Source organism: Taudactylus pleione, unplaced genomic scaffold (genome assembly GCF_031769625.1).
Source record: "Taudactylus pleione unplaced genomic scaffold, aTauple2 ptg000032l, whole genome shotgun sequence".
In the NCBI taxonomy this organism is placed as follows: Eukaryota; Metazoa; Chordata; class Amphibia; order Anura; family Myobatrachidae; genus Taudactylus; species Taudactylus pleione.
This window is the reverse complement of record NW_028284434.1, coordinates 8,290,658-8,303,856: the sequence shown is the minus strand read 5'-3', so window position 1 is coordinate 8,303,856 and position 13,199 is coordinate 8,290,658. Positions and strand designations below refer to the sequence as shown.

Here is a 13,199-nt window from a genome sequence, read left to right as displayed (position 1 = left end):
AGGCACACACCCACTCCCTGATCTCAGGACATGCATCTATAACCTAAGTGTGCCTGGGAGTATGATGAAGTGGGAATATCTGAAAGGGAACACCGTGCAAAAGTGTATACATCACATCAATATCTTATCATTCATTCAACTTTTCCATGGTACCCCTGAAATACAGCTTGGATCAAACTCAAGCATGAGAGTGAGGGGACATTTTATCACGTGTTACGTCTTTGTGTGCTAAGCATCTTATTACATTGCTTGAAGGGCACCTAGGAGTGCAACAAGAAGTTGCAGAGATCATGCCATTAGAAGCAGACTAAGAGACCCGAAGACCTCCAGTTATGACCTAACACAAAAGGTTAGTCCGCTTGCATAGTGTAAATAGCCATGCACCCCTCTACACTGCTAAAATGCGCTTTACCATTTATATAATTTAAATAATCTGCAAAATGGAATCTTATATTTGTTCTCTTCTGTACTTTGTAAGGAACTCGCGTAATACAACCAACCCTTGGCCTGTGCAAACTTCCGCGGGACTGCAAACACTGTCATCTTGCTTTGCAAACTTATGTAGTTTGGTAGAAATATGGGATCCCTTAATGCCTGTAGTCATTTTCCATACAATATCAAATATGAACACTGTGGAGTACATTTTATGTAGCAATGTATATACAACCATGGGTGTCACACAAGAGGACATGGCCACAGCTCTTAGGATGATAGCAACACGGAACACCAGACAAGTCCTAATAATGAATTTCTCTAACAGTGTTTAGCCAGATGATCAGTCACCAGGGGAGGGATGCACTAATACTTACTGCCTAACACTGCCGGACATCGCAATTTTACAGATCGCATATGCACTAACATATGCGATCTGTACAGCAAAGGACAGCTCTTCCGATAAGAGCTGTCCTTTGCGATCTCTCCTGCACAGTGGACTTCGGGTTTATGACCCGGGAGTCCATCTGCGCATGTGCAGACTGACGCGGCAGCCGCGAGGCATGCTGGGAGGGATCCGATCGGATCCTTCATAGCAGTGCTATGCGGCAGAAGCCCATAGGCTTCTATAGGGTAACGCCAGCAAAAGCTGGAGTTACCCTCCACATCGCAGCCCAGCGGCCAGGAGATTGCTGCATACGGAAATTGCGGTAAACAGGGGTTTTACCGCATTTTCCATTTGGTGCATCCCACCCCTGGTAATAGAAAACAGTTCTTTTTATTCAATTACACATTTTGCAGGCCTGGGGCCTAATTCAACACGGATCACTATTGCGATTGCGGCTGCGTAAATATGCTAATGTTTGCAACCGCTCAGCCAGCATAGAGAAGCCCATTACAGCCTTCTCACAGACGTAATACCTCACAGTCCTGCATACACATCGGTAACATTGGCCCTTCACGCACAATTACAGCAGCTCTGACCTGTCTCAGAAATTGCAACTGTCGTCGCACGCGGTGAGTACTCAAGCTGTGAATGCAATCGCAGTGGCTAATTTAAGCACACTCATGCAACGACGTTCAAACGGACAGACACACCTGCGTTTCTCCTAACAACCCCCGTTACCACCCCCAAATGCTGACATCCTTTCACTCACTTTGCCATGGCTTCCTACACCAATGCAATACTGTCGCTGCACACGGGCACTGCGGTGCATATGCAGTACACACCATCGGCCGATCTGCGTACGCGGTTGCAAGTGCGATCCATGATGAATCAGGCCCCTAATCAGCACCTACTGATAGTCTTTAAAACAAAATGTAACCATTTTTGTGAGCCAGTGTAGTAACTTCTTGCAGCCTGTAGATGTAGCTGTTGCTCTCATAGTTTATAGTCTCAGTTTGGGGTCTCATTTAAGACTTAAGCTGTCCACACACTAGACCAACTTACATCCAACCAGTCAACTAGTTGATTGGTTGGAATGAAAATCTGGTAATGTATGGGAGTAACTGATTATCAGCAATTTGCTCCTAAATGCCAGAAAACAGATTAAAATGGTCGTCAGACAAGTTTGTTAAATGTTTGATCCCAACAATTTGTTCAAACAAGAGTTTTTGTACATTTTCCGGCGTTTGGGAGCAAATTGCTGATTGTCATTTGCTTTCATACCTTACCAGATTTTCATTCCAACCAATCAACTAGTTGGCTGGTTGGACAGATAATCTTTAGATGTGTGGCCAGCTTTAGATGTAAATTAATTTGCGTCACGAAAAAATCTGACATGCTAGAAACTGGTCGCACCCACTGTGCATTCACACAACTTATAGACACATGGGGGAGATGCACTGAGCCTTGAAGAGAGATAAAGTGGAGAGTGATAAAGTACCAACCGATCAGCTCCTGTCATTTTTCAAACACAGCCTGTAAACTGACAGTTAGGAGCTGATTGGTTGGTACTTTATCACTCTCTATTTTATCTCTCTTCTTAGAGAGTCAGAGACATTTGTGTGTAAGTTCAATAGTGTGCAGAGAGGAAGCCAGCCACCTGCCTTAAGATGTGTAGAGATGTGCTTAGATACTCCTTTTGAGATGTGTAGCTTTTGGGGATCAATATGCCATGGTGTCATTTTACGAGTTTATGATGCTGCCACAACTTTGCAATGGACAATTCTACACATTACAGGCACATGGATCTGGTATATGTACAGTACAACCACAATTTTGGTCAAAATAGTACGTCTACATTCAGATACATTTTTATGGCCAACTGTTCATTAACCACCTAACTGGTTCGGTCGTATTAGATGCCAACTTAGCTAGCTGGGCTTTCTCTGACACGGTTGCATCTCACATGAATATGCCATCTTGCTGCTTTCCCAACTCCTCCTGCTCACCGGCAGTAAGGTCTGTGACATCCAAGTGCTGAAAAACCACTCGGATCTATTACCAGTTAGTGGGGTGGGGGGTAGTGTTACTGGGGATCTTACACTGTGAATCAAGGTGGAAGGTAATTTTACAGTGGGTCCCTATGGACATGTGAGGTGCCAGTCATCCCCTCTGCATTTATTTTTCTATAGAATATTTAAATACATCTTTTAATAATATGCTTCATTAAATAATTAAATAAAAAATAATGAGAGGTTTTTGTTGCTTTTTGGTACAAGAAAATCGTCAGTTAAGGGAATAAGCCCTTGGATCCTAACCAAAAGCAATCCACAGACAATAGATTACAATATGGTTTCAGTCAACATATTGAGGAGGACAAGCATAATGACCCAAACACAATTAAAATTAGGCATAAATGTGACCCACACAGTGTAAGATGCCATTTTGTGTGATGAATTATCCATTAGAAGAAAGCAGTGTACAGTACTCTGAGGTACAATAGGTCTCTGGTTTCTAGTGAACTGACAGGCTGCCTTCCAATGAATATTGCATCAATCCATATAATAAAGTCTGTCTTTAGTGTGATGCTGTGTTACACATAATGGGGCTGGTTCAGCAAAGCAAAAAAAGAAAGTAGCTTTGCAATATGGATATCTGATTGAACACACCCCACCTGCAGTGCAACATGGTTTTACCAAGGTGCAAAGCTACTTTCTTACAGTGCAACAATAAAGCTGTTCAGCATCTTTGGGCTATTTGCAAATGCAGCCAGTACTTACTGTGCATGCAAAACATATCAATGTATTTGTATTTTGTAAGCCTTGCAGTACAGGTACAAAGTTCTTTTCTCTTTTGCTTTGCTCCCAACTCAGAATCAGCCTCAAAGTATGGTGTAAGGTTTAGCTACACATACAGATGTGTCCTTTCTCATCTAGCCTCAATACGCCATGCAGCGCGATATGCCTGACGTGAGTGAGCCGCCAGGTCCCGTGTTACTCTGCTAGCGTCAAGCGTATTTTTGCCGAAACTGCGCCTGTTGCCATGCGATGCGACTAGAATGCACCAGGAGACTGTGATGACTCATTTAATAAGTGACACTTATATATCTGTGTGCAACTGAGACTGCAAACAAAACTTGGCATGGAAAAGAGCTACAGCTGCTACATTGTAGCACTTGGTAAGCTGACTAGAGAGACTCAAGGCCCCCATACACGGCACGATATACATGCGGATCCAACGGATTGGCACGATATAGGTGCTATATATCGTGCCGTGTATGGGCACCATCGGTCGCACACAGATATACAAGTGTCCATTATAATAATATCATATTAATCAGCCCAGTCTCCTGGTGCTTCCTAGTCGCATCGATTGCGACTTAGGAGCATTTTCGTAAAAAAAAAAGGTGCTAGCAGTGTCTCACGGGACCAGGCGCGCCAAGAGGGGCTATTTGGCACAACTGCAGCCAAGATGAGTGAGGACACATCTGTAGGGGCTGATTCTGACTTTTAGATTATTGCCACATTAAATCTACAGCTGAGATGACTGAAATTGCACGGCTTTACACAACTCCCACAAAAAATCTGCCGCTAGTGTAAGGTTTAGATACATATAATGCTGCTAAACATGTTACAATAATAAACATTCTGATAAAACAAAGTAGCCATTGTTACTTTGTAAAGTAATCGCTTTCACGCAAATGAAACCGCCTATTTTCATGCATAGTCATAGAGCAGAAGTAATATTCAGCTAATATAAAATAAACACGCCTACTTTCATTTAGCACTTATTGTCTGAAGTGCAACCCTGTAAGATAATGCAAAACGAGACAATATGCATGCCGTATTTTCACACCTTCATGTGCAAGGTTACCATCTGTATTAGACAGCACTCATGTAACAAAAGCCACATAATATATGGACGGGTCTGCTTAGCACAGTATGGATGGATACCTGAAATTGTACATTATTCTCTCAAAAGGAGGGAGGGGGGAGAGAGAGAAAGAGAAAGCGAGAGAGAGAGAGAAAAAGAGAGAGAGAGAGAGGGAGAGAAAGAGCGCTGCTGTTTGAATAGTGATTCTAATGGGGATGTTTATTGTATGATAGAATATTACACAATATTATGGGCCTATGGCAGGATGAATCCGTGAATGGGATGCCACATTTCTGGTGGGTATCCATCCAAACATATGCTAGGTGCAAGCAATAAACATTAATTGAAAACTCTTCTCAGGGTGTCATGCAGAATCACCAGTTTACTCCGGGAGATCACATGGGCCTTACTAATAAGACATTTGCTCTAATTGAAGAAAAGATTAGAAAGGAATGGATGAAGTCATGTGTTAAGTAACAATGATAAAGAAATTAAATGAAAAAAAAAACACAGCAGTACTGGGTGTATATTAAGCTATTTTGTATTTATTTTTCAAATTTTTTTTTACTAAGCCAGTATATGTATCTGGAATAAACAAATGCTTATTCTTGAATTACCAAATAGCTTCCATTTACTGTATGTCCCTGGAAATGGTATTGTAGATCTATGGTCATTTTAGGCATACATACTGCATCTGGAGAGTAAATAAATAATTCTTACATTCTGTAACCTTACCTACTACAAGCAATTTACTGACAGAAAAACATTTACTAAGCAGTGTTAGGAGACAGAGTGAAAAGTGAAAAGAAAGTGATAAGGTGCCAGCCAATCAGCTCCCAACTGTCATCTCACAGACTTTGTTTGAAAAATGACAGTTGGGAGCTGATTGGCTGGCACCTTATCACTTTCTTATGACTTTTCACTCTGTCTCCTAACACTGCTTAGTAAATAGACCCCTGTGTTACATTTTTACCCATCAGTAATAATCATCACACACAGTATGTTCCAGCAGCTAGTCTGAGCGCCTGATTCAGCTTTGGGAATAGAGTGAGAAACAGCACGTAACTGATCATCTTGGTAAAACCATGCTGCACTGCAGGTGGGGCAGATTTAAAATGTGCAGAGAGATTTAGATTTGGGAGGGAGGTGTCCAAACTGACATCTGAATTATAGAGAAATAATAAAGCTGTGCAGTATTTGTGGGCTACATACAAAAGCAGACAGTATTTACACTACATGCAAAAAAATGTATGTATTTACACCCCTTGCATTGCAACATGGTTTGTCCAGATTCACAGTTACGTGCTAATTCTCACTGTATTCCGAAAGCTGAATCAAGTCCTGAGTGCCAAGCAACAGGATCACTGGCCAGTTTAGCCACAAATGCAAGGGGTAAAACTGGTCACTCCTATGGCCCCCAGGCCGAGCAGTCTGAGCCTGTTAGAACAGTCACAAGATGGCCGCCTGCACGTGGCAATAGTGGTCATCTGTGATCATCATGACTGCATTTCATAACATGTCCCATAATGATCAGATTTACTTTTCACTGGGGATCATTTTGAGACTGCACGTGAAGCTTACTGTCAGGCTTAAGCCAGTTTTCACTCAAAAGCTCAGTCACCTGCAGCAATAGTGGCCACATGCCCACAAGGAAAAAACAGCTCAGTAAAAATCTTCCTGAAGGCTCTATATTACACTATACATTGTCCAACAAATTATTTTGAGACACTGTAGGCTCCAAATACCGTTCTTAATGTCATGGACAATCTTTCTTTTGCAGATGCTGTAATTATGGAAACTGTTTGATATAGGGGGGAATTCATTTAGCTGCAATAATTCATTCTCGTGCGTTAAAGTGAATTTCTGGTGAATTTTTTTTTCGCACTATTCAATTAGCCTGCAATTTAATGTGTGGTAATTCTTCATAGGGTTTATAGCAAATTTATTTTCACCATCTCCAGAGCAGGTGAAAAGTTGGGGAAAATCCTTATTTTAAGGTAAAAATGTTGTGACTTAGAGCCTGAATCAGCTTTGGGAATAGAGTGAGAATTAGCATGTAACTGTGACCCAGGACAAACCATGTGGCAAAGCAAGGGATGTAAATACATAAATTTTTTTGCTTGTGGGGCATATACTGGCTGCTTTTGAATGTAGCCCACAAATACTGCACAGCTTTATTATTACTTTACAATGTACATGTCAGTTTGGACACCTCCCTCCCAACTCTAAATCTCTCTGCACATGTTAAATCTGCCCCACCTGCAGTGCAGCATGGTTTCACCAAGATGATCAGTTGAGAGAGATATCTCACTCTATTTCCAGAGATTAATCAGGCCCTTAGTTCAGAACAACTAGGACACCCTCTATAATGACTAATTAGGCAAAAATAATTTTTTAATCAACTTAATTTGCCCTATCATGACGTCATTTTTGGGGTGAAAATGTGCAAAGTGCAGGGGAATGGGTTAATTGATGTAGGACAGGTATATGGAGGGTGCTATATGAATGGGACAGGTGTTTTTAAGACTGCAGATGGGTGTTAGAGGCGTATTTTGTATTTGTATTTTTTTAAGTGGCTTAAAATTACACAAATATATATTTATAGGTATTTTATGCACTCCCAATTTAAGTAGAACATTTATTTTGCAAAAAAAACACTTCCTTTCTATAATTTTTTCACTGTTTTAGAAAAATGCATGTAACAGCCATTTGACACAATTTAAGAACCCCAAATACTTTTATTATGGCCACTAATAGACTTCTATGCTGTTATCCTATATCAGTTTGGTGTTTTTGGTAGATACAGGTAGATTTCCCCATTTTCACCTATACTACTTATGTGTAAAACCTGCAAGAATTATCGCGCAAATGCCGGAAGATGACTTTTCAAAACAAATTGAGCGAAAACTGGAGCGCGCATACTGGCGAAAAGTGAAATTAACGGGCGATAGGTTGGATAATTTAATGCACAAAAAGTTGAAGTTTTATCAAGGCTAATTGAATTAAACCCATAACCTAAAAGTGGTGTCTGTCAGTAAACTGCACAGTAGGTAGTCAGTAAAAAATATATTACATGGATTGCAGCATTCCTGCGGTTTCAAGGCATTAGGTCCAAAGGAGCAAAACAAATGTGGACATAATCATATGGCTAAGATGGAGATAAATCAGAGAGAGATAAGGGATAGACAGAAGTCATATTTACATACATATACTGACTATATATGTGACATTAGTACTGCTGTCTCATGGGTTACATAAACGGAAAATGGTGAAATGTTGGGAAAAGAGGTTGAACAGAAGAGAAATATTGTTACGTCTGTGGTCACCAACCTTTCCAAAGCTGTCTTCCGACTCGGACTCTATCCGTCTACGGCTATAATTTACAGGTATCTGCATAAATGGAAAATACTAAATAAAATACAAGGTCTACACAATACGAAAGTGGTCTGTACAGAGTATATTATATATTGTGTGACTTCATTATTCTGGTTGAGCTGGTAACACGAAGGGTGAATGCAAGTCCCCGGTAATAAAACTCTCCGATACTTTAAATGCCAGTATAATACCAACTTTATAAAGAACCTAACAGAGTAGTGAGTCCTGCTGCAATATTATTTTATCAATAAAGAGAGCTGGTTATATGTGCCATATCTGGTATGTAGGTGTTATAAATGTATACACTTTAACAAGACAATGTACATTCAATATAACAAAATGGATAAGGCGCTAGACTGTTTAAGGATCAGATTTGTTCAAGTAGTATCAATATAAAACACATTTACTAATAAGCCAATCAAAAAACAGCCCCCTGTTTTACATTACTCTCATATACATAAACTGTCACATTTGTTCATTTGTTAATAAATATTGTAGCATGCCTGGTAAAACTCCTCCATGCTGAATTAGTAAATTTATGTAGCACAGTATATTATATATATATAAATGCATCGAACTGTGTCTAGGTTATATATTGAAAAACCCATAACATACAACTTTACTGAGATGTTGCTAAGCTTTTTGTGCCTTAGTCAGGCTGCATCTATAACCAGCTATTTTGCACTAACGACGAGCGCCAATGAGGATGAAAAGTTTGTTGGCGGAATAGAGTGGGTAAAACACTGACTCCATCAACCAAAAGTCTCCTATATAGAAGCACTCTATTTCCTGACAGTATAATAATTCAGCCACTATGATGGAGTCTGTGGTTAAGCTAACTTAGGATGTAATCATTTGGCATTTGGAAAGTTACACTGTCCTTCCCTGGCTTTAATTATTCAGTTTGATGTTTCAAAGATTGAATTTGAATATACACAACTGCTCCGAGTGTGGGCTCTACAATATAAGAACATTGAGGGAACCATTTAGATTTAAATAATGTAGAAGAGATTCTGTAGTCACCACATGTATAAATCTCACCCGCAGTACCATTAATGCCGGTACCATTAATGCAGGTACCATTAATGCCGGTACCAGTAATGCCAGTACCTTTAATGCAGGTACCATTAATGCCAGAATGCAGGTACCATTAATGCCGGTACCATTAATGCCGCTACCATTAATGCCGGTACCATTAATGCAGGTACCATTAATGTCGGTACCAGTAATGCCAGTACCTTTAATGCAGGTACCATTAATGCCGGTACCAGTAATGCCAGTACCTTTAATGCAGGTACCATTAATGCCAGAATGCAGGTACCATTAATGCCGGTACCAGTAATGCCAGTACCTTTAATGCAGGTACCATTAATGCCAGAATGCAGGTACCATTAATGCCGGTACCAGTAATGCCAGTACCTTTAATGCAGGTACCATTAATGCCAGAATGCAGGTACCATTAATGTCGGTACCAGTAATGCCAGTACCTTTAATGCAGGTACCATTAATGCCGGTACCAGTAATGCCAGTACCTTTAATGCAGGTACCATTAATGCCAGAATGCAGGTACCATTAATGCCGGTACCAGTAATGCCAGTACCTTTAATGCAGGTACCATTAATGCCGGTACCAGTAATGCCAGTACCTTTAATGCAGGTACCATTAATGCCAGAATGCAGGTACCATTAATGCCGGTACCATTAAAAGCTTCAAAAGCTGGGATTGGTCCTTTAAGCATTATTCATACTGATGATGAACATAAATTGATACACATTAAATAAAAAGTACTGGGGTGCTTCACCCTATGAATTTGCATTGTGACTGCATTCTAGTCCTCCCCTATGACCACTAACACTCTGACATGGCATCCTCTGCCAACTTGTGTAATATAAGTGAAATAATAACCAGTGTATGCTGAACATGGCTGCAATTCTTTTATATAGACAAGAGCTTACATGCCTAGTTTTAAATTCACCACCTCTATGTCTCTTTAAAGGACAGTATCACAAAACAGTTTTTTTGTGTTCCGCTCTTTTTGATGTGGAATACAGTAATCAATATTACAAAGATAAATCAAACTAATGTTTTCCTGTATTACTGACTGGCTCCATTTCTAAGACTGACGACAATCCAACACATCCAAGGTGACAATGGACAGGACAGATGTCCAGACTTACCCGATGTTCCATTTCATCAGATTCACTTCTCTTTTCGCTGGGACACCCGCTATCACCACCATTCTCAGAGTCCTAAATATGCAAAAAAATGAAATTAAAATGAAAAACAAACAAACATATTTTGTACACAAACCACCAATATTTCTGTGCAATGTTATAAAGACAATCATTAAACAAAACTCACTCTGCGGTTATCTAGATTGTTATCTTCATTAACCAAGTTGTCAAATTCGTTGAAAATCGGCCATCCTGTGCCAAGAAAAAAAAAATAAAATATATATATATATATATATATATATATATATAAAGAAACCTTAAAACAAATACTTCACACAAACATACCGAATCTTGAAACAAACCTTTTCCTGTTTTTGTGAAATTTTCAGAATATAACAGACATGTGTTTCGCCAATTGGATGAAAAAGGGAAGGATTCATCATGATTTTTAATGGTCTTAAAATGATATATATTTTCTTTTGGCTCATAAAAAAATAGTAAATAGATATTTACATCTCTGATGGTAACTACTTATCAGTATTGTAGGTCAGTCTGTAGACTGAGGGCCTGATTCAGAGCTGCTCGTTCGCTCCGAGCGATGTTCGCACAACTGCGCATGCGTATGGGTTGTAATACGCATGCACGAACCAGTCATTGCGGTCGGAAATTGTGTGCTCGCAAAATAGCGAATGCCTGCTAATTTGAGTGACAGGATGAGGCGTTTGTGGGTGGTAACAGGGGAAGGTGCTTGAAAACGGGGAGTGGAGATCCGAACGCAGGCGTGCCAAACGGTCAAAACGGGCGTTTTAAGGCTGTGCATAATTAACAAAGCAGCGTCATCGACCACGTCATTTGGTTGTCTTTTAGCCTGAACTGCTCGCATGATTGCGGTAGGAAATTCCTACCACAAGCACTGCGAGCAGTTCATACGCCTTTCGACGTACTCAATTAATCAAATAAATAGCGGAGATGACGTAGGATGCGAGCGGCCAGGGGGTGTTTTTTAAAAATAGTGAGCGCATGTTTCGTTCGCTCGTTCAGACATAGAGGCGTCAACAGACCGCAAAGAGCGAGCGCTCTATTTAAATATCCGGCCCCTTTTTCTGAGTGAGCGAGCGCAAATAGCGTCCGGCTCTGAATCAGGCCCTGACTTCAGTAAATCGCATGCATATGAAATATATCAGCCGTAGGACTTCATTAATGAAGTGTGTCCAATGAATACAGCCTCGGGTGCACCTTGGTGGTTCAGATATCTGTGCACTCGGGTAAAAGTGAATCTTGATTTACGGAGAAGTAGGAAATATATAGGTGGTATCACATATAGGGGTGAATCAAATTACTCGTGAGTCCCCTCGCAGCTTGTGTAAGTGTGGCTCTATGCCACACTTCCGAGAATACCGGACTCGCAGATTTTTGTTCACAGACCCATAGGGCTGCACACAAAAATGTGCGAGACCGGAATGAGCAGGGGCAGCGAGGGGTGCGAGTTCAGGTGACGTTGCCGGCGTTTGTATGACGTTGCAACGGCAACTCTACCCCTTCGCGGGTAATTGGATCGACCCCATAAAAAGTGTTACACTTTTAGGATTAGCACTTTCAATGAAATAAAGTTTTATTTTTTTCCTTCTAAAATACTCCTTGTTTTAACCATATTTATGGCTTAGATAATACATGAGTGCCTCAGTCACTGATCTCTAATCTACCGGTAGGCAGCATTCTCAGCAATATTTGACATTAGTACTATAATACATTATCCTTTTCGTATAGGGAAGAATAAAATGGTACAGTCCATGAAACTGCTATTAGCACAGTGGTAGGCAGTCTGATACACTAAATAAGGCATACATTACCCTTACTCTCCGTAATAAGTTAAAACAATATAATCAAATGAAGAGACACCTTTCTGTAATAACATATCAGCAGGCATTTTAAACATGTGTTAAAAGCTATAACAAACAAGTAGGACAAAAAAGCAGCAGGAGCTGGGGGCCACAGATGAAGGCTCGGAGTGCTGCTTACGGCCCATCACACTGTATAATGAGATTTAATGCAGGCCCAGCAATTGAGTTACTCCTATGATCACACAAATGATGTTGCTCATACCATTCCCATCAAATCTGTGGCCTTGAGGGGTGACTGGGGACGGTGAGTTGGGTAAGGAGTCAAATGTGATGTCGCTCATGTTCTCGTCCCCTGAGTTCTCAGAAAAGCGGGACAGCAGAGGTGGGCGGCTTCCAGACATAGTCCTCACCCGAAAGCTGCCACATTTCTCTTCTGTGCCACGCACAACTGTCTGTGCAGATTGCTGTAACACAGGAAGGTTGCTGTAATGTGGTCAGATGCAGAATAAAGTCACATTACCATAGGATTACACCATGTAGATGCAAATATCATCTGCACCTTAGATAATGGGCCTATGGAACATCTGCTAAGATTTATGATGCTAATATGAGAGCAATGCAATTATACCACATAAACTCACATAAAAAGGTTCCGCTTAGGGCTGGCATGCACTATATAATTCACATCCAGCACTAGTGGTTTAATCAGCAATAAATGAATGTATCTGTAAATTCAAAACACATACATATGTGGATAAATGTAAAGAACCACAAAATATGTTACATTAACATTTCAAATGATAAACAAATAAATATAATTTAACCAAAGCTCCTAAAAACAATTCACCAAGCTATGTTTTCCTGCCAACAACATGCTTTCAGCGGGAGCGTGCAGAAGTGGAGCAGCGGCAGGCACCTTACAGCCTGAATGCTGGAACCCAAGAAAGATTTTTAAATTGAGTTTGGCCTAAGAATATTCCAAAAGTATAATTTAATTAGCATAGGCCAGTGGTTTCCAAACGGTGTACTCGCAGAGGTGCTGTGGGCAGGAGGGTGGTCCGGTCCCAAATCAAATGATTTGAGCCGGCATCTTTGAGGACTTGGCCAGTCGCTGTCTGT

At 40.6% G+C, this 13,199-nt stretch overlaps 1 protein-coding gene across 6 annotated transcripts in view; it reads right to left on the bottom strand.

Annotated features, from left to right (window-relative positions):
- EEF2K (eukaryotic elongation factor 2 kinase) overlaps nucleotides 1-13,199 on the bottom strand; it is a 127,825-nt gene that overhangs the window by 15,847 nt on the left and 98,779 nt on the right. For 4 of the 6 annotated variants that reach the window (XM_088451937.1, XM_088451938.1, XM_088451941.1 and 1 more), the window contains 5 exons: nucleotides 12,343-12,544; nucleotides 10,427-10,491; nucleotides 10,243-10,314; nucleotides 8,021-8,080; nucleotides 5,069-5,116 (listed from right to left, as the gene is read on the bottom strand). In XM_088451937.1, the coding sequence (XP_088308063.1) occupies nucleotides 5,069-5,116; nucleotides 8,021-8,080; nucleotides 10,243-10,314; nucleotides 10,427-10,491; nucleotides 12,343-12,544 (447 nt within the window). The remainder of the gene's footprint in view (nucleotides 1-5,068; nucleotides 5,117-8,020; nucleotides 8,081-10,242; nucleotides 10,315-10,426; nucleotides 10,492-12,342; nucleotides 12,545-13,199) is intronic. The other 2 variants (XM_088451939.1, XM_088451940.1) reach the window with 1 other exon arrangement.